Below are 22793 nucleotides of genomic sequence, written 5' to 3' on the forward strand. Positions count from 1 at the left end.
TTTAAGCATGCATTTCGGTGTTCAAGCTTTTTTTTAAACAGCGACAATTCTTTTAATTAAACATGTATATACAAAGAAACATAATTGCACAGGAGATCTCATCTTATAACATACTCCTTTTCATTTCAAATAAATCATCTTTTTGAAAATTAAATTGCGTCATATCACAGGAATCAAACATATGTTCACCAAGAGATCATGTGCCAGTTTTATTTTCTCATTATATCTTCTATTGAAAATCCTGAGCTCTTTTTACTGCTATTCACTGGTTTTGGTGGAGTACTAGTTGATGAGGTACTTGGCTGAATGCCAAAAGGAATCACCATTTGGTTAACAAAATCAAAACTACTATTATACACAGGTAAGTCAACAGTACTACATCCTGGCAACATTGTCTGCACTGTTTCAGTTTCACGTTTTTTAATATCAGTGTTTTCAGGTGACGTTGAAGTTACATCAATGTCAATTTCAGGATCTTCATCAAGATCAAAGTCTAAATCAGATTCTTCATCATAATCATCAGCTCTGAGAGACATATTTTCATCACGTCGAGTTTCGTCTAGATGATGGTCACTATCCCCAACTGAATGAGTAAGAGTATGTCGTCGTAAGTCGCAATTGCGCCTGAAAACTTTGCCACAAGTTCCACATTCATATGGCTTATGATCGGTGTGAGTCAATAAATGAGTTTTGAGATTTGAACGCTGATTAAATGAACGGGAGCACACCGGGCACTTATGAGGAGATTCCTCTAAATGAAGGATCCGATGAACTGCAAGTGTCCTCGATTGGCAAAATCCTTTTCCACAGTCCGAGCACTTAAATGGCTTCTCTTTTGAATGAATATACCTGAAAAAAGGGACTGTTAAACCATGAAACCAGGAGACAGTGTGACGCACTAAATTTTAAAACCAGAACCAATTGTAGGTTTTACCGCAAGCGCATTGGTTCTGGTTATTTTATTAGGTTTTACTCCCCAATAACAAATGGTAATGAGATATTGCAGTCACAAGAAATTTTATGATAATATCAAATTGTGTCTCTAGCTTAAATGATTTCTGCAACATCTAAAATAGCCATCATTGAATTTCATACACAAATTGGTACGGAACAACAAACATTAGTGAAGGTTAAGTAGGTCAGTCTTTCTTAGACCATTGATTTTGATCTTATGTCTTCTCTCATCCCTTTAGTTTAACATTCTCCTCATACCTATGCATCATTCTGAAGCGATGCATCAGTATTCGTTGGACCTTTCCTCTTCTTTTTTTGAGGAGGGAGGGGTACAGTCTCCCATGAGAGAGGAGGGATTTAGTTGAAGCATTGTGACGTTTGACCTTGAGCAAAGATTGTTTCTACTTTTATTGATTAAAAATAAAACGTTTCCTAAAAATAAGTTTTTCATTGAAAATCAAGGAGCGAAATTCAAACCTAAAAGGAGCAGAAATAAAGTCACATAATGATTAGAATTTATAACTAACAGAAATGGCTACGAACGAATAAATTAAAAACAAATCTGATATAGATCAAGACGAATAATCATCACGGGAAACACTAACTTAATATGTCCTGGGATGGATGTATACATAAATCCTAAGCCAACTTCAATTAAAATTAAGGGTTAAGTCAAACCTGCAACGAACAGAAACAATTACAAGTAAGAGTAGGGATTGCCCCCCCCCGTCAGTCTTCAGAAGGATAGAGCGTTACTCATAGTAATTTCTGCTCGTTTTTTGTTTTATTTTTCATTCATAGTACTTCCTGTCGGTTTTAACTCATTTTAGGTTCTACTATGGTTATTTTCTTTGAAGAACTTGCTTTTCGGAAAACTTTTTTTTTAAATTAGCTTCTGTTCATTTTTATTCTTAATTTTCGTAAGTGTTATTTTTGGTAGGAATATTTAAATAGTTGTAGAAACTTTTTCAAAGACTTTTCAGTATTTCTGCTTAAGAACTAAAATGTTTGAAAATAATTTGACTAGTTACAAAAGTTAGAAATTCTATAAAAATGTCAAATTTGCCACAACTCTATACAGTAACTTTCTAATAGTATTTCTATTATAGAGTTTGGGATGCATGTATGCTATTTTGGTACCCCAGGTATACGTAGGGTATTTAATTTACCTTTGCTCCCTTTTCGAAGTTAAACTTAAGGTCCACTCGGCCCCTCAACATTCTTTGCAAGATTTAATTCGAACCCGTAAAATCGTTTCCAATATATTGCTGCTATGCTATTTCAATAGCCTAGGCACAGGGCCGTGTGCAATGGGGGGGGGGGGGGAGTCTGATATTCTGAATATCTATGAATTTATGGGCATTTCTTATTCAAATTATTAAATAAATTTAGTTTTCAACCCCAACCCCTCTAAAAGAGAGGAAAATTCCTGCAGACATGCCGAGCTAAGCAGGTTATATGTACTGTATTTCGATTAGATTCAATATTTCACCATGAATATAATTTTAGCTTCGCAACGGCCAATAGTACAAAATATTTAGCCAGATAGGAGACATAATTCTTTTTGAACCCCCCTAATCTCCTCTCCCTGAACATAAAATTGTAAAAACCCTTGCCTCCGTCCCCCAGCACCTAAAAAGTTTCAAATCAATCCCTCACCCAAGCCATGAGTGGGATAGTACAGATACATCGATAATAAAAATGCACACAGTATCTTTCGATTTGTGTTACAACTTCACTGAATAGATTCTAATGACACAGGGGCCTATACTGCCAGGAATTCAAGCACAGTAGAAAACAATTTTCTGCTCCTACCCCCTCCCTAAAGCTGGAATTTAATATTCATCCCCACAATATCTGAAAGTTTTAACTTGATTCTCTAAGTTATTCCCATGACATTGCACACACGGTGTTTCGTAACCTCACAACATATGGTATCTTTTGATTTATATCGCTGTTGCTTAAACGTGAATAAGTTTCGAGTACTAATGTCGTTTAGAATATAAAATGTAAAGCATAAAGATTATTTGGGTTTAGACCCGAACATCACATTAACTTCTGCGGCTATTCCACCCAGTTGTACCACGCTTGAAAATCTAAGGTCCCATCACTGCGTTAATTTAAAAAGCATTGTGAAGAACTTCTTTTTTTTTATCAAAGGGCTATTTAAAACAGACACTTTTAAAGTAAGTATGCTCGATCTAATTGTCCAATCTGAGTTCTTATTGGGGTTTCAAGACGATTCAGAGCTTCTATTTTTCTCAAAATCCATTATTCAGTTAATATCAACTTTCTAAAATGCAGCTTATATTAAATCAACTTATACTGAAGTCTAAAAGGAACTTTTCCACCAGAAACGACTATTTACCTATAACAACAGAAAAATCCAAAACGTATTTTTCAGTTATTTTGCTTTAACGTAAAATTTACAACGGATAACATGCCCTCTTTCGAATTACCTAATCGTTGCTCGCTTTGTACGAGGGAACTAGCAACAAAATGAAAACTTATTGCACTAAACATTAGGAGAATTATACCGATAATTTTAAACGATGCCTATCAAACAATAGTCCCTTAAAGTAGCTCTCAAAGTTCAATTTTTTTTAAACAATCAATGTCTCCATAGGATATGTTAACTATGAAAAAAAAACCAAACAAAAAAACATAAGGAGCCAACAAATCAAGAAATGTATAACCTAGAACCGGCAGTCCCATGCGTGTGAATTTATCTCTAAGGGTCTGATGTGTTTCAGGGAGGTAGGCTACAAGTTCGTTAATATTTCTAAATAGGTAAATCATATAAAAGCCGGACATTTCTGAGGGAAGGGGGACAAAATCTCCAACCGTATGGACATATCTGACTATTATAGTCTTGCTGGTACAGGATTCATAACGCCAACATTTGAGGACTGTAGGTAAAGCAAACCGAAAGAAAATTATTTTATTAGTAGCAATAATAACCGTCATCTTTAAATTTGTTTCTTTTGGCGTGACCTGACATGTATGGCTCGTCTTTATGGCTCGACATGTATGGCTACCGAAGTACTTAAATATACTTATGAAAAAGTGAGCGTTACTGGCTAAACCCAAGTCGATCCTTGACTGCATCGTAAGTTTAGCAATAAAAAAAATCTCAGAAATCTTTTGGCATGTGCTTGAAAAGTTTTATCTTTCTTTATCTTTAACCAGTCTGGGTATTAGCAGTCTGAAATTCAACTAATGTAGGGTTTACACAACTAACACAACAGGGCGTCAGCAAGTCCTTATGCAAATATGTAACTTTTTGAAATACCCTGCATTGCAATGACATAAGAGAGTGCTTCGCACGCGTTATAGAATATACCCCAAGGGTAGTTGTTTAAAACAAAAAATACCAAGCTGTTGAATTCCTTACACTGTTGGCATCTGGCATTCTACACTCTTTTCATCTGCAATTAAGCGAAGTATTTTTAACAGACGAAAACTGGGAATGGTAACACCTGCAACTCGAGTTGCATTTACTCAGGGCTTAATAATAGTCTTGAAATGAACTGACCACTGCGTAAGTATTTTACAATGCGGATCTTTCAATTAGTACTTTGAGTAGCAAACAAACTAGTTTTTTTGAAAAGAAAACAAATTCTTGGTAATCTGGGTTGAAAATTCGGGAAAGTACTTTCTAAAGTACGTTGATTTCTTTCTGTTTGGCAGTAAGCTAACTCAAGAAACTCCATGTGAGTATATGTAGTCAACTGTAAGTAAACTAATCAAGGTTGTCTTTATCCGCTTGCTTTTTTTATTTTATTTAGAAAGAGACCAGTAACTGCCTCACAGTATATTTGTAGAAGAGTTATGAAACATGTTGTGCTCTACCTTAAGAAATTCACAGACTAACACCTGCTCAATGTTTTTTTCTTGAATGAAGAATAAGCCAAACGAATTTCTAATATCAATATGATAATCTAAACACAACGAAATTCTCAACATCCAACTTTCCTTCAATTCTGACTCAGACTTGATTTTTTTTTTTTTTTTTTTTTTTTGTACTGTATGCATAACTATTAGACGAAGAAGCAGTTCATTTCGTCTTAAAGTAACTGACCTCTGCAAAGAGATCGTGGTTTCAGCGGTAGCTGCAATCTAGTAAAGGACGAACTTCAGTCAACTTCGTTCGTAGGCTAACCCAAAATTAATTATTTTGAAACTAAATTGAATCGAAATAAAAATTCACCATTGGCATGGCCGTGGAAAAAAAAACTTTGTATATGAGACTTGCAGTACCCTGGCTTGAACAACAAGTAAAAGTACTTTTTTGCATGGGAAGTTAGAAAATAGAGCGGTAATATACAACTTAGCCTGGAATCATATTTTGAATACCGGTAACCAGTGCCCAAACATTCAGGTAAACCTGTAAGCAAACTGGTGCAGGTAACATTCAAGATCTTAGGATCTCTGAAAAGGAATTTTTTTTTTTTTGCCTAATTTTCTTCGCATTCGATCGTAATTTGAGGAAAAAGACGTAGCAAACTCCCTCGTGGGATTACACCTGAATTAAAACATAAATTTAGAGAGTAAGCAGGATGTCAAATTCTGTAATCACAAAGAGCCGATTGTTTAATTTTCCGATAGCGGCCTTTTTCAGATATCCTACTGATCTTATTTACCTAGTTTCTCGATAATCCACTCCCGATTAGAAGCAATCGTCACACAACAGTTTACGCTACCTTTTACAGTTAAGTACATAACTATGTTGACGGCTCTTTTCATCTTGATTGCTCAATAAATGACTTCATTTAGATTTTGCTTTGAACTTACCGACAAATAAGACATATACCTTTCTAAATATTGATAAATAAATGCGCCTTTCAAATCGGTCGAAAACTTTATTTACAAAATGCAAACATTTATTTATATTGAAAACATAAATTGAAAAATTGTATTTATTACTTGTTTACCATATCAATTATCATATCATTTTCTTTCCGAATCATCAAAAACAATATGGAGATACAATCCATCATGTTCTGTCGTAGAAATTTGTATAATTATTTTTGACTGATGAAGGGCCTTACACAATTAGATAAATTTATTTTCCGACAGCGCATCAAACGTTAGTAGTTCATATATATTATCAGGAGTTTTATGTTTCCTCTCTCCCTCTTTCACAAAACCTATCTTAATCTCCCTCCTCCATCTCTTACCTCCTCCCTCTTTTCATTCTATGAAATCGTGCATAAAGTTCATAAAAAGTAAAACTTAAGGTATTTGGGAAAGAGGAAATAGTGAAAAAATTGCCGTTGCATTTCTGATTGAGAAAAAGTAACTGTGGTTACACTTGCTATACACTTAATATCAAGCAGTTCGTGGTAACGAACTGTAGTAAGGAGCGACCCGGCTCAATAGTAAACAAAACTCTAAAAAACGGAATTCCGATGCTAAAAGATATATAAAAAAAATCGGATTTTTATGCTGATTTCAAATGTATAAGTTTTATCAAATTTAGTCTTTGTCATCAAAAGTTACGAGCCTGAAAAAATTTGCCTTATTTTGGAAAATAGGGGGAAACACCCCCTAAAAGTCATAGGATCGTAACGAAAATCACACCATCGCATTCAGCGTATCAGAGAACCCTGTAGAAAAAATTTAAAGGTTCAATCTACAAAAATGTGGGATTTCATATTTTTTGCCAGAAGACAGATCACGGGTGCGTGTTTATTTGTTTGTTTTTTTGTTTTTTTTTTCTTTTTCCCAGGGGTCATCGTATCGATCATGTGCTCCTAGAGTGTTACAAGAGGGCTCATTGTAACGGAAATGAAAAGTTCTAGTGCCCTTTTTAAGTGACCGAAAAAATTGGAGGGCACCTAGGCCCCCTCCCACGCTCATTTTTTCTCAAAGTCAACGGATCAAAATTTTGAGATAGCCATTTTGTTCCGCATAGTCGAAAACCATAATAACTATGTCTTTGGGGATGACTTACCCCCCACAGTCCCTGGGGGAGGGGCTGCAAGTTACTAACTTCAACCAATGTTTACATACAGTAATGGTTATTGGGAAGTGTACCGAAGTTTTCAGGGGGATTTGGAGGGGGCTATATGGGAGGATCTTTCCTTGGAGGAATATTTCATGGGGGAAGAGAAATTCAATGAAAAGGGCGCAGGATATTCTAGCGTTACTATTAAAAAAAAAACAATGAAAATATAAACATGAAAAAGTTTTTTCAATTGAAAGTAAGGAGAAGCATTAAAACAAAACGAACAGAGATTATTACGCATATGAGGGGTTCTAAAAATACTTTAGCATAAAGAGCGAGGTATTTAGAAGGAGATAAATACTTCGTTCTTTATGCTAAATTATATTTAGTAATTTCAACTATTTATTCTACGACCTTTCTGATTCAGGGGTCATTCTTAAAGAATTGGGACAAAACTTAAGACTTAGTGTGAAGGGCGAGGTATTAACGAGGGGACAAACCCCCTCATATATATATAATCAAAAATATAAGAATATAAAAGTTTGTTACGTAAGTTAATTCTTAAGTTACGTATAATTTTTAATATTAAAAACGTTCGTTAAAAATTAAAAGTTCTAGTTGCCTTTATAAGTAACCGAAAAATTGGAGGGCAACTAGGCCTCCTTCCCCACCCCTTATTTCTCAAAATCGTCTGATCAAAACTAAGAGAAAGCCATTTAGCCAAAAAAAGAATTAAAATGCAAATTTCATTTTAATAATTTATGTACGGAGAGCCAAAATCAGACATTCATTAATCCAAAAACTTTCAGAAATTAAATAAAAAAAACAGGTTTTTTGAAATGAAAGTAAGGAGCGACATTAAAACTTAAAACGAACAGAAATTACTCCTTATATGAAAGGGGCTTTTCCTCCTCGACACCCCGCTCCTTGCGCTAAAGTTTGATTCTTTCTCGCAACTCTACTTTTTAAACAATTAAAAACTTTATCGTAAAGAGAGGGGTGTCGAGGAGGAAAAGCCCCTTTCATATAAGGAGTAATTTCTGTTCGTTTTAAGTTTTAATGTCGCTCTTTACTTTCATTTCAAAAAACTTGTTTTTTTATTTAATTTATAGCAGAAAAAATAATTTGTATATTTGCATCCTTGGGTTTCTTGAACTCTTTAACTCGTTGTCAATACAAAAAAAATAATCTTCTAGTCCACGTATTTTCAAGACATTTTTTTGTTCACGACATTTCAGAGTTGGTAAATCAAAAGGCGTTATTCTGCTTAAAATAAATTTTGTAGGAGCGGTAAGGCTGTATCCGGAGGGTTAAGGGGTTTAACTCCCCCTCCCCCGAAAAAATGTTGGTCCGACAGGTAAAACCGTAACGAATTGAATATAATCAAGCTTATCAAACGGTTTTTGAAGTTTTGTCCTGACCCCCCCCCCTACCCCGCCAAAAATAAAATCCTGGATACGTTCTTGAGGACTGAAAAAAAAATGCTGGAGTTTTTGACTGTTATTAAGAACCATTTAATTATGCAACGAAGGTTTTTACATTCATCCAAGATGCAGTAGAACAACATAGATTTTGCATCATTAGATCCTTCGATCAGCAATTTCCCTATATACCATACATTTGCATTCAAGCTTCTTGATATTAATAAAAGAGAAAAAGTGATCAAATAAAACAGAAATGACTTAACTTGAAGGGTTCTAGGTTTTTACCCCCCCCCCCCCAAGGAAAATATCCCTCGGAAAATACTCCCAGGAAATACCACCCCATGGAAAATACACCCCCCCACACACACATAAAATACCCTCCTGGTAAATACCATCGGAAAATGCCCCCCGTGGTAAAATAAGGCTCTCCAAATTTGAGAATTTTATTTGAGTTTTGCTTTTTTTTTATTTTCCAAAGGGGGAAGGAATTTTGGTACTTGTGTATTATATACAACTCACTCAGGTTTACGCTACGTAAAAATCGAGAACAAACCGGTTTCTTCGTTAGTTTCTTTCGGCTTAGCGTGAGACAAGACAAATAAAAGTGACAGAATAGATGGAAAATATGTATTTTGGGCTATATATTTGCAGAGAAGGGGGGAGTAAAGTAACTTGGACAGTTTGAAGTCAGAAAACAATTCTTAGGTCATAATATGCAGAATAATTGTACTTAACACATTTTGCAAGTATACCCGCTATCCTTTACCCCCTTCCCCCTTATGAGCAAATATATAGCCCAAATTTGTTTCTAAAGCAACAAAGAAACTAACAAAGAAACCGGTTTGTTTTCCAGTTTTACACATCGTAAAATTGAGTGAGTGGTGTATAATGCACAAGTATTGGAACTTTTCATGGAGGGAGAGCTGGATTTATCGGCATTATTTAAAAAACGATCATAAATTAAATTAAAAAATAAAATGACATCATTAATATACAATCCTAAAGAGGGCTTATGACAGAATTGCCTCTCACTCACTTGAACTATCTGTCTTGGCTTTTCCTACAGTTAGCCATGGCTTGACGCCTGCAACCACTTGATTTTAATTCCAAATCAAAGGACTCAGTCCAGGCCTTCGGTCTCGACCTTTCCGATATTTTAAGTAATGAGTATTCAGCCCTATGATGGAAATGATAGAATAAATCCTTTCGAAAAGTAATGCATGCTACGGGAGATATGCATAAAGTCAAATTAATAAAGTGGTATATGTTTTAAGCGATGACACTACAACCCTATGAGGGAAATTATGCAATAAAGCCTTTAGAAAAGCCTCGTTTAACATGCATAAAGTCAAAACTAATAAAGTTGTATTTATTGCAAGCGATGATATGACAACCCTATGATGGAAATGATACAATAAAGCCTTTTGAAAGCAATGCTTAGTTTCAGGGTATGCATAAAGCCGAAATTAAATAAGTCGCATATATTTTAATTAATGATACGACAACCCTCTGAGGAAAATGATATAATAAAGCCTTAATTGGTGACTGAAAATCAAAAAATTAATAAAAAGCACTTTTGCATGCAACAAACTTAGCTAGTAGGTATATTCAGAGCGTCTTAGTTGTTGACAGAATATCAAAAATCTAATAAAAGCACTTTTGACTGCAATAAACTGAGGGAGTTGATAAATTCCAAGGGTAATATTTGCTGGCTGAGCACCGAAAGATTAATAAAAGCACTTTTGACTGTGACAAAATCAGCTACTTGTTAAATTCTAAATCATTTAATTGGTGACTGGGTATAAGAAATTAATATAGTTTCTGGCAGAGTACCAAAACAACTAATAAAAACACTTTTGACAACAAAAAACTCAGCTGGTTGGTAAATTCCGAGTGTTTTATCTACCGAAAGCGTAAAAAAAAATTTGATCATAACACTTTTGAATACAACAAACTCAGCTACTTAATAAATTTAATTCTTCTAAATATCAAATTTTGTTAAAAATTGGTCACCCGTTCTTAGGTTAAAAATACCTCAATTCTTCTAATTTTTCCAAATTAACAATCCCTAGCTCCCCCAAAGAGAACGGATCCGTTCCAATTATGTCAATTTCGTATCTATAACTTTTGCTTATTCTTCCCATCAAGTTTCATCCCGATCTCTCCACTCTACGCGTTTTTCAAGATTTCTGGTTTCCAACTATTCTGGTTTCCTCTCCCTCAACCCTCTATGTCACCAGATCCAATTCAAATTGAAAATGGAGCATCTAAGACATAAGATTCTTCTATATATCAAGTTTCATTAAGATTCGATCATCCATTCGCAAGAAACCTCGATTTTCACGTTTTCATAGAATTCCGGTTTCCCCCTCGGACTCCCCCAAATGTCGCCAGATCTGGTCGGGACTTAAAATGAAAGTTTTAACGCACAAGATCCTTCAAAATGCTAAATTTTACTAAGATCTGGTCACCCGTTCGTAAGTTACAAATACCTCATTTTTTTCAAATAATTCGAATTACCCCCCCCCCTAACTCAAACAAAGAGAGCGGATCTGGTCCGGTTATGTCAGTCACGTATCTTGGACTTATTCTTCTCATTGCTTCCCACCTTCCCACCAATGCTTATTCTTCCCACCAAGTTTCATCTTGATCTATCCGCTTTAAGCGTTTTTCAAGATTTCCGGTCCCCCCCCCCCAATGACACTGGATCCAGTCGGGATTTAAAATAAGAGTTCTGAGTTACGAGGTCCTTCTAAATATGAAATTTCATTAAGATCCAATCACTCCTTCGTAAGTTAAAAATACCTAATTTTTCTATTTTTAGAATTAAAGCTCTCCCCCAAACTCCCCCAAAGAGAGCGGATCCGTTCCGGTTATGTCAATCACATATCTAGGATTTGTGCTTATTTTTCCCACCAAGTTTCATCCCTATCCCTCCACTCTAAGCATTTTCCAAGATTTTAGCCCCCCCACCTCCACTTCCCCCCAGTTTCACCGGATCCGGTCGGGGTTTCAGATAAGAGCTTTGAGACACCATATCCTTCCAAACATCAAATTTTATTAAGACCCGATCACTCCTTCGTAAGTTAAAAATACCTCTTTTTTCTAATTTTTCAGAATTAATCCTCCCCCCAACTCCCACAAAGAGAGCGGATCCATTCCGGTTATGTCAATCACGTACCTAGGACTTGTGCTTATTTTCCCCACCAAGTTTCATCCCAATCCCTCCATTCTAAGCGTTTTCAAGGATTTTAGGTCCCCCCACTTCCCCCCCAGTGTCAGCAGATCCAGTCATGACTTCAAATAAGAGCTCTGAGACACCATATCCTTCTAAGCATCAAATTTGATTAAGATCCGATCACTCCTTCGTAAGTTAAAAATACCTCATTTTTTTCTAATTTTTCTGATTTGACCTTCCCCCCACTCCTTCCCCATAGATGGTCGGATCGGGGAAACGACAATTTTTAGTTTAATCTGATCCGGTCCCTGGTACGCCTGCCAAATTTCATCGTCCTAGCTTACCTGGAAGTGCCTAAAGTAGCAAAACCGGGACAGACGGACCGACTGAATTTGCGATGGCTATATGTCACTTGGTAGATACCGAGTGGCATAAAAACATTTTAAGATGACATCTGGAAATAAATGAGGGGGTCTGATATTGAATAATGAAAATGGTTATTAGAGAAAGTAGCATCCAGGACATTACAAAATTTTCAATTGTAAGTTTGGAAAAAAAAAACAATATTCGAAAGAATAAGAGGGTTTTCATTTTCTTGTGAGGGTAATATAATAATCGTAATTTAAAAGTGTTTTGAAAGAAAATTCAAGAAAACCTCACAATAAAGATAGGATCAATCTAGAGTCATATCCAAATTGGTAACCTAGTGATTCATCATAGTGATTTTTTTTTATATAAAGTGATGTTTTTCCTGGTATGGATTTCTAGCCTTGACACGTGTTTTTTAAGCACGAAACTAAAATAATGTTACTCCAAATCATTCTGAAAGGCAAAATAACAAAAATACAGCAGGAGACATACACAAAGCTGAAATATGCTTGAAAGATCATAAGGAGCAGAACAATTGAAGCCAGCTTCATTATATTTCAATTTTAGTTGGAAGTTTTCAGGCAAGTTCAAACGCTAGAATCTGTTTCACGGAGGGGACTTGAAGATAGCCAAGTTTAATTGAAAATATGAGATATTATTAGAGTAATCAAAAGAATATTGGTCCTTTTACAAGATATAAGAGGAGGGCATGATTTGAAAGATCATCTCTTACTACACACGCCCCTTCTATATTCTTTTGCTAATCCCAAAGTTGACGACCCGAAAACCTAAGCTAAAGGACTGGCAAGCAACAAAATTAACTCAGAATTAGTGTTATTCGAAATTTTGCTTTCAGATCAATCGTATGAAGACCAATCTTAACTAAAAAAAATTTCAAGTCTTTTTATTTGAAGTCTTAATCAGTCACGTCAATGGGGGGAGTGGTACTTTACTTTCCCAACTAGATTTGTTTAGATGGGAAAATCAAAATTCCCCCCTTTATTTTGAAAAATTATCCCCCCGACAGTTATCAAGAATTGATGCCACTGGCCTTAAAAAGGATTTAAGTTTATAAGCTTACCTATGATCACGTAAATGGTCTTGTCGTCTGAAAGCTTTTCCGCAAATATCGCAAGAATAGGGCCTCTCATCTGTATGCGTCCTTTCATGAATAAGTAAGTTATATGACTTAGTAAACTGTCGATTACAGAACTTACATATAAACTGTTTCTTAGGTCTTGGCGCCCTAGCAGGGACACCAACGTTTGAGGCATTGTTAGTCATAGCATTCATTGCCGCTGCTCTTAGCAGTCTTCTATCAAAATGTTGTGGCATTATAGAAAAGTTGCTTGGATCATAGCTATGAAAGGATCCTGGTGGGAACATAGGGAAATGCTTCCCCATAAAAACGGCTTGGTCTATCATTGATATATGTTCATCCTTATCCCTGATTGACCTACCAACAATGTCAAGCCTTGAATAGGATGAAGAGGGGCTTTGCTCTGAACTAGTATCACTGGGTCGATTTGGTACCACCGGCTTGAAGGCTGAAGCTTCTCTTGCGGAATGAGAGGGTAGAATGTTTTGAAAGCTTAAATGTGGATTTTGCTGCAAATTAGAAGGAGTGCTTGAGCAGCCTGGTTGATTGTAATCAGCCATCTTTGCAGAGAATTTCCTGGTATACCTAAAAATCAGAGTTGAATTTTACAATGAAGATTTTGTGATCTAAATGAAGGTATAATAAAATAACAAGAAAAACCAATGACTATGTGCAGGCATACACAACAATATAGTCAAAATTGTCGGGCGAGGGGACTTTTTTTTATTCAGAAATATTATTTCTTAAGTCCTCCGTAGGGGCAATAATTAAGGAACAATGTGGCCTCTATGTGTTATTATTTTCTTTTTCATTACTACTAATGAAGGGCTGGTTGTAAAAACTTAGGAGAGGGCTCATTTGATGAAAACTGAAAATTAATGTTAAGTTTTTTAACTTTTTCTTCTTATTAGCTTTTGAATTAAAAATGGAATAGTTTTGGGCAAGTCAAGTCTTGGCTAATTGTAGAAAAAGCCAAGACAGATAGTCCAATTAAGTGGGCATCAAGTCATGGCTAATTTTCTCCCCTTCATTGCCATCATTACCTTATCCCACTTATGCTACACCGCTGTTTTAAGTACCAGAAGTGATTAGACCAAAGTAAAAATTCCTACATTTTTTCACCGAAAAATTGATTTTTTGGTATCTTTCTTATATTATTTTCTATATGATGTCACGATGTCGAGCTACATTCCTAGTTAAAATAGTTATTCAATCTTTAAAGGGTTGGGAGCTATGTCAGCAAAATTCCGATTCTAACAAAATTTAAATAAATTACTTTTAAAAACACTGCCATAATTCCAAGATTCATAGAAAAATTAGCTTTGCATGATCTATGCTGAACCAGCGAAAATTTCAAAGACTATCGGAAGTAAAAATATTTTAGCAAGTTAATGAATATAATAAACGAGCAAAATTTGGGGAGAAATTGCAAAATTTAACACATGAAAGTATCAAAGAAAATTGAGACTAAAGCATAAATGCCAATGCTAACACTCTTTAATATTTAATGAAAAAGAATCTGTTAATGCACGATGTTTTTGCCATTGACGTGTTTTACATTATCAAACAGTTCGTGGTAACGAACTGTAGTAAGGAGGAACCCGGCTCAATAGTAACCAAAACTCTATAAAACGGAATTTTGATACCAATAGTTACATCAAAAGAATCGCATTTTAATGCTGATTTTAAATATATAAGTTTCATCAAGTTTAGACTTACCCATCAAAAGTTACGAGCCTGAGAAAATCTGCCCTATTTTAGAAAATAGGGTGAAACACCCCCCAAAAGTCATTGAATTTTAATGAAAATCACACCATCAGATTCAGCGTATCAGAGAACCCTATGGTACAAGTTCCAAAATCCTATCTACAAAAATGTGGAATTATTTATTTTTTGCCAGAAGACGAATCACGGATGCGTTTTTTTTTTTTTTTTTTTTTTTTTTTTTTTTTTTTTTTTTTTTTTTTCAGGGGTGATCGTATCGACCCAGTAGTCCTAGAATTTTGCAAGTGGGCTCATTCGAACGGAAATCTAGTGCCCTTTTTAAGTGACCAAAAAAATCAGAGGGCACCTAGGCCCCCTCCCACCCTCATTTTTTTCCCAAAGTAGTCGGATCAAAATTCTGAGATATCCATTTTATTCAGCATAGTCGAAAAACCTTGTAACTATGTCTTTGAGGACGACTTACTCCCCCACAGTCCCCGTGGGAGGGGCTGCAAGTTGCAAATTTTGACCAGTGTTTGCATATATTAATGGTTATTGGGAAATGTAGACGTTTTCAGGGGGATTTTTTGGTTGGGAGGGGGGTGAGAAGAGGGGGATATTTGGGGGAAATTTTCCATGGAGGAATTTGTCATGGGGGAAGAAGATTTCCATAAAGGGGCGCAGCATTTTCTAGCATTATTTAAAAAAACAATGAGAAAATAAATATGAAAAAGATTTTTCAACTGGAAGTATGGAGTAGCATTAAAACTTAAAACGAACAGAAAATATTACGCATCTAAGGGGTTCACCTCCTCCTAATACCTCACTCTTTACGCTAAAGGATTTTTAGTAATTTCAACTATTTATTCTACGGCCTTTGTGATTCAGGGGACAAAATTTAAGCTTTAATGCAAAGAGTTATTGACGAGGTATTGACGAGTGGGCGAACCTTCTCATATACGTAATAAAAACATATGAACATAGAAGTTTGTTACGTTAGCTAATTCGTAAGTTACGTATATCTTTTACTAATGAAAACGTTCGTAAAAACTAAAAGTTCTAGTTGCCTTTTTAAGTATCCAAAAAATTGGAGAGCAACTGGGCCTCCTTCCCCTCCTTTTTTTTGCAAAATCATTCGATCAAAACTATGGGAAAGCCATTTAGCCAAATAAATAAATATGCAAATTTCGCTTTAATTATTCATTTGCAGAGAGCCGAAATAAAAAACATGGATTAACTAAAAAACGTTCAGAAATTAAATAAAAAATAAGTTTTTTTATCTGAAAGTAAGGAGCGACATTAAAACTTAAAACGAACAGAAATTACCCCGTATATGAAAGGGGCTGCTCCTTCTTCAACGCCCTGCTCTTTACGCTAAAGTTTTTACTGTTTTCAAAAAGTAGAGTTGAGAGAAAGAGTCAAACTTTAGCGTAAAGAGCAGGGCGTTGAAGAAGGAGCAGCCCCTTTCATATACGGGGTAATTTCTGTTCGTTTTAAGTTTTAATGTCGCTCCTTACTTTCAGTTAAAAAAACTTGTTTTTTTTATTTAATTTTTTGAAGAGATACTAGTCTATATTGCACAGTAGGGCCGGGCCGTATTATACTTTGAATTTCTTCATACAAATATAAAATTAGCTTTTGTAGCTAATCTTTTATATCTTTCTAATCTTTTAGCTTTTGTAGCTAGATATTTTATAGTTTCATAATTATGTTTATATTATTGGACAATTTGTATTCATAATTTGACTGTAATTTAACAAATATCCGCAGCGTAAAATTATTCTGTAGTATACTTACATGAATGGAGGTAGAAATATCCCCTTTGAGGTTGTTCACGGGAACCCTCCCGTGAAAAATTTTACAAAATATAACCTAAAACTAAAGGGGGCAAGCTTCGCTAATTACGCTAAAGTTTGATTCTTTGCATCAACTCTACCTTTTAAAAGACCTTTTAAAGCAATAGAATCTTAAGCGAGCGATGCGTTGAGGATGGGGCAGCTCCTTCCATACAAGGAATAATTTCTGTTTGTTTTAAGTTTTAATGTCGGTCCTTACTTCCAGTTAAAAGAAACTTGTTTTATTTTATTTTATTTAGCCCTGAGAAGAACCTGAAACCTGAAAAGAACCTGAACATGAAAAGGATAGTAACGATTTTTTTTCTTTTTTTTTAGAGATCAAACAGTTCGTGGTAACGAAAGCTCAATTATGAGTACAGCGCTAGTTTTGAAAATTCTATCAAACAGTTCGTGGTAACGAAAGCTCAATTATCAGTACAGCGCTAGTTTTGAAAATTCTATCAAACAGTTCGTGGTAACGAACTGTAGTAAGGAGCGACCCGGCTCAATAGTAACCAAAACTCTAAAAAATGGAATTTTTATATCAATAGCTACATCAAAAGAATTGCAATTTAATGCTGATTTGAAATATATAAGTTTCATCAAGTTTAGTCTTACCAATCAAAAGTTACGAGCCTGAGAAAATTTGCCTTATTTAAGAAAATAGGCGGAAACACCCCCTAAAAGTCGTAGAATCTTAAAGAAAATGACACCATCAGATTCAGCGTATCAGAGAACCCAACTGTAGAAGTTTCAAGCTTCTATCTACAAAAATGTGGAATTTTGTATTTTTTAGCCAGAAGACAAATCACGGGTGCGTGTTTATTTGTTTTTTGGTTTTTTTTTCCAGGGGTCATCGTATCGACCAAGTGGTCCTAGAGCGTCGCAAGAGGGCTCATTCTAACGGAAAGGAAAAGTTCTAGTGCCCTTTTTAAGTGACCAAAAAAATTGGAGGGCATCTAGGCCCCCTCCCATGCTCATTTTTTTCCCAAAGTCAACAAATCAAAATTTTGAGATAGCCATTTTGTTTAACATAGTCGGAAACCATAATAACTATGTCTTCGGGGATGACTTACTCCCCCACAATCCCTGGGGGAGGGGCTGCAAGTTACAAACTTTGACCAGTGTTTACATATAATAATGGTTATTGGGAAGTGTACAGACGTTTTCAGGGGGATTTTATTTTGTTTGGGGGTGGGGCTGAGGGGAGGGGGCTATGTTGGAGGATCTTTCCTTGGAGGAATCTGTCATGGGGGAAGAAAAATTCAATGAAAAGGGCGCAGGATTTTCTAGCATTACTATACGAAAACAATGAAAAATATACATGAAAAAGTTTTTTCAAATGAAAGGAAGGAGTAGCATTGAAACTTAAAACGAACAGAGATTATTACGCATATGAGGGGTTCTAAAAATACTTTAGCATAAAGAGCGAGGTATTTAGGAGGAGATAAATACCTCGCTCTTTATGCTAAAGTATTTTTAGTAATATCAACTATTTATTCTACGGCCTTTCTGATTCAGGGGTCATTCTTAAAGAATTGGGACAAAACTTACGATTTAGTGTAAAGATCGAGGTATTAACGAGGGTACAAACCCCCTCGTATACATAATAAAAATATAAGATTATGAAAGTTTGTTACGTAAGTTAATTCTTAAGTTACGTGTATTTTTTACTAATAAAAACGTTCGTTAAAAATTAAAAGTTCTAGTTGCCTTTTTAAGTAACCAAAAAATTGGAGGGCAACTCCACCCCTTATTTCTCAAAATAATCTGATCAAAGCTAAGAGAAAGCCATTTAGCCAAAAAAAGAATTAATATACAAATTTCATTTTAATAATTTATGTGTGGAGAGCCAAAACCAAACATGCATTAATTCAAAAACGAACAGAAATTACTCCGTATATGAAATGGATTGTCCCCTCCGCAATCCCTCGCTCTTTACACTAAAGTTTGACTCTTTGCCACAATTCTACTTTTTAAAGCAATTAAAAGCTTTAGCGTAAAGAGCGAGGGATTGCGGAGGGGACAACCCATTTCATATACGGAGTAATTTCTGTTCGTTTTAAGTTTTAATGTCGCTCCTTACTTTCAGCTAAAAAAATTAGTTTTTTTTTATTTAATGATTGTACTGAACCGATGGTAGTTAATCGTAAGAGGACTCATTCAAACGGAAATCTGGATTTCTGGTGCCCCTATCTAAATAACAAAAGAAGTCAAGGTCAAACAAAGTAACATTTTTAGATATCTTGAATATTATTTCCACTATAGTTTTACACAAAATATAAAAGTGTTAAAACGCTCCAACTAATTAAAACGTTGTCTTTAAAATAGTATTTGACTAGCTTTATCCGAGAACAGCTTAATGCTCAAATTCTAGTTTTCGAATTCAATACAAAGGTTGTTTTTTTTTTCCAAAACTTCAGACAGTTTCTAAGAAATTTCCCAATTAGACTATAATAGAACACGAGGTCTTCGGTCAAAACCTGGCGCCACTGATAAAAGAAAATCTGTTTGACCATTTCTAAGTAAAATCTCATAAAAATAATGGGTCTAGGCACGTAAACAGGATCATTTTTGGGGAAGTGGGGAATGGAAGTAATAAAAACCAATCTCATTTGATAATTTTAATACGAAGGGCCAGAGATTAAGAAATATTTAGGATTTCTAGGATGCCGGCCCTGACCCTCCCCTACCTTTTTATGTTTACAGTAAGTTATTGTGTTTAATGGAAGGTCATAGGCCTATTATTAAAATATGTGTCCTAGTATACGTTGCGGACCAACGTTGCATAATGTATATATAATTTACAACAGTAAAAATGAAAACAATTTTGTAAATATTTTTGTACTTAAACTGCATGCTGTATTCGCCTTAATAGATCGCTGCTTTAATTTAAAACTTACTATAGGCATTATAGGAGTCGAGTTTTTTGGGGGTGGATGAGTGTTTTGGGATTCAGTGGTTTTTCCTTTCACAATTTATAAACTTCTCTATCGGATTCAAAGCCTTGGAATCGTGGTTGATTCAATCGGCTGAACGAAGTTCAGCCGATAGTAATTGAAAATTTAGAAACGCTTTTAGAAAAATTGTATAAATTTTCTAACAATATCCATATGGATATCATCTTTTCAATTTCTCCCCATTTTTAATAAAAGTGTAGCAATAAAGACTAGTTCGATTTCCTTTTTCAAAAATGGGTAGGGGGTTTGTTGAGCATCAGAAACTAAAGCAAATGCATAAAAATAATTTATTTTAGAATCTATGCTCAATCGGAATCAAAGAGGCCATTCAATCTGTGACCAGAGCTGCACTTTAAGAGGTGTAGGTCATTAGTCTAATTGGATTAGCTTTGGTGATAAGAAAGGGGTACATGAACAAAATTTTTGTGCTCTACCAATTGTGTAGTAAAAATAGTAGCCTATAGTTATTATATGGTTTAAGGTTAGTTTAAAAATGATGTCGTTCAGAAAATCATGCCAAAGTTATTGTCGAAATTACGCCTAGATTTCATCTCTAACATGTTGACAGTTCTAAAATAAATACCAAAAATATTTTGCTCAGCTGTTCTCAAAGGAAGGATCAGCAGGGCAATGCAAGTTCAGTTACCCTCTAGTTACCTTAACTTACATTGACCTGATGATTCCTCCTATGGGAAGTTAGGAAACAGTCTTCAGATGACCTTGAGGTGGATGGCAATGGTTTGTCACTAAATTTTACATGCTAAATATATCTACTTTTACGGAGTGGGCACTCCTGTGGGTACCCACATGGCTAAAACCCTAATCATACCTGCAGAATATTCAAGCACAATAGAATAGACACCTTAAATAGATTAGACCCCTAATTTTAGATAATTTTGCATTTATTTGCTGTTTTATTGATTTCAATATAGAATAAGAGCACGTGACAAAAAAATAATGTCAAGGCGAAAATAAAGTCTAATAATACGAAAATATTGCCAACATTATAACTGAGGTTACAAATTGGGACATGTAATGACATGGATACCAATTAGGGAGGTAAGGAGCAATTACCTCCACCTAAATTTAAAAAAATAGTTTTTCAGTATTTTCATTCTAAAACGTCGAGAAAATCAAAATTACCCTTTTTTGAATTTTCAAAAGAACTGTTTCTTTCCACCTCAAAAAAAAAATCCTCCTATATTTTCACGAATTAAGGCCCCTGCACGTTGTCTAGCTCAAAATGGAGCGGAACAAAGGTTTTTCTCCACCTCAAAAAGCTAGATTTCATCTCTAACATGTTGACAGTTCTAAAATAAATACCAAAAATATTTTGCTCAGCTGTTCTCAAAGGAAGGATCAGCAGGGCAATGCAAGTTCAGTTACCCTCTAGTTACCTTAACTTACATTGACCTGATGATTCCTCCTATGGGAAGTTAGGAAACAGTCTTCAGATGACCTTGAGGTGGATGGCAATGGTTTGTCACTAAATTTTACATGCTAAATATATCTACTTTTACGGAGTGGGCACTCCTGTGGGTACCCACATGGCTAAAACCCTAATCATACCTGCAGAATATTCAAGCACAATAGAATAGACACCTTAAATAGATTAGACCCCTAATTTTAGATAATTTTGCATTTATTTGCTGTTTTATTGATTTCAATATAGAATAAGAGCACGTGACAAAAAAATAATGTCAAGGCGAAAATAAAGTCTAATAATACGAAAATATTGCCAACATTATAACTGAGGTTACAAATTGGGACATGTAATGACATGGATACCAATTAGGGAGGTAAGGAGCAATTACCTCCACCTAAATTTAAAAAAATAGTTTTTCAGTATTTTCATTCTAAAACGTCGAGAAAATCAAAATTACCCTTTTTTGAATTTTCAAAAGAACTGTTTCTTTCCACCTCAAAAAAAAATCCTCCTATATTTTCACGAATTAAGGCCCCTGCACGTTGTCTAGCTTAAAATGGAGCGGAACAAAGGTTTTTCTCCACCTCAAAAAGCTGCTGTATTAAGTGAATGGCAGTTTAAGAATGCATTTACAGCCAAAGTCAAAGCACAGGAAGGTCTTTTAAATTTCGACCTCTACCCCTTCCATTTTGTAAAGTTTTAAAGGTTCAATGAAGACAGAGACAGATACCTATAAACTGTCTCAACTTAGATTTGTTTTAAGTTTGGCTTAGGGTTTACTTACTTAAGCTCTTGGAAAGTTTTTTCTCTAAAATTGAGTCAGACTCTGGGCGAAGGGTTTTTCCCCTATCTTAATTTGAGCTTTAGATACGTTCCTGGAAGTTGCAAGAGTCTATAACAAAAGATTTCTAAGTACGTGAGAAGTGAGAGGAGAAGGGGCGGAAATAGGGGCTTCAAAACTGCTCCAACATTTGTACCAATTGAAAATCTCTCTAGGAGGGGGGGGGTCAAATGCTACCAGGAGCTCTGCTTTTACTAAAATTTAAATTTCTCATTTATTAATCTTTATGCAGTTTTTTTTTAAATATCTTGTTGCTTCCAAAGAGAGTCATTGCCCTCCTGTCGGCCTCACGGTTAATAGGTCTTAATTTTGGATCAAATTTGTCCCAGGAAGTTTCACTCACGTCGTGAGCTAGCCTAGTAAAAAGCCTCTGTTCTGAACTTGTTTAACTGACTTATGAAATCGGTGCATGTTAGCTTTTAGCATCAAGAATGTTTGAAGGTGTAAGAAAAGACCAGCTAGGGTAAGTTGTCACGAAATCTTTATGATTTTATGAATTGAAATTAATATTTTTTATTACTTAAGCTGCTTCTTCTAAAATAAACTAATTTGTTTAAACATTTGTTTAAACAGCTTATAAACACACAACAAAGCAGCACAAAAGGTCACGAGTGATTATTAGTCAACTAGGGTAAAATGAGTTTTTTTAAAAGCTAAAGAAATAACTACAAATTATGAAATTAAATTATTGTTCAATATCTGACCAATAGCCAGCAAAACTATTTCCTAGTAATTAGAATTCGTTCCAAAAATCGAAAGCAATTAAATCTAATAAGCTAGCAATAAAAAGAAGCGAAACACAAGCACAAGGAATGAAAAACAACCCAATAGATGGCAACCAATCCCAGCAAAATAAACAAATTACTACACCTTGTCACGCGACAGTTTGAACAATCAAATCAATCCCTTGTCAAACAAGAGGGGACTCGAAAAAGGTCCTCTATTAAAAAGCGCCACTAAATCTTTTCCATTTGATGTCTCGGTAGTCAACAACTAGGCTCCTTGGTAGCTACCAAGAGCTCCAAACGGCAGCAGGAAGCTGCTCTTCTTGTC

At 35.1% G+C, this 22793-nt stretch overlaps 1 protein-coding gene across 1 annotated transcript; it reads right to left on the bottom strand.

Annotated features, from left to right (window-relative positions):
• Positions 1–22749, bottom strand: LOC136032176 (protein bowel-like). Its single transcript, XM_065712367.1, has 3 exons — positions 22611–22749; positions 12957–13559; positions 1–849 (listed from the first exon to the last, which is right to left on the bottom strand). Exons 2-3 carry the CDS (start codon positions 13532–13534, stop codon positions 210–212), a joined length of 1218 nt encoding a protein of 405 aa, XP_065568439.1. The 5' UTR covers positions 13535–13559; positions 22611–22749; the 3' UTR covers positions 1–209.
• Between the last annotated feature and the right edge of the window lie 44 nt (positions 22750–22793).

The sequence above is a fragment of the Artemia franciscana genome, chromosome 10, assembly GCF_032884065.1.
Source record: "Artemia franciscana chromosome 10, ASM3288406v1, whole genome shotgun sequence".
Classification (NCBI taxonomy): Eukaryota; Metazoa; Arthropoda; class Branchiopoda; order Anostraca; family Artemiidae; genus Artemia; species Artemia franciscana.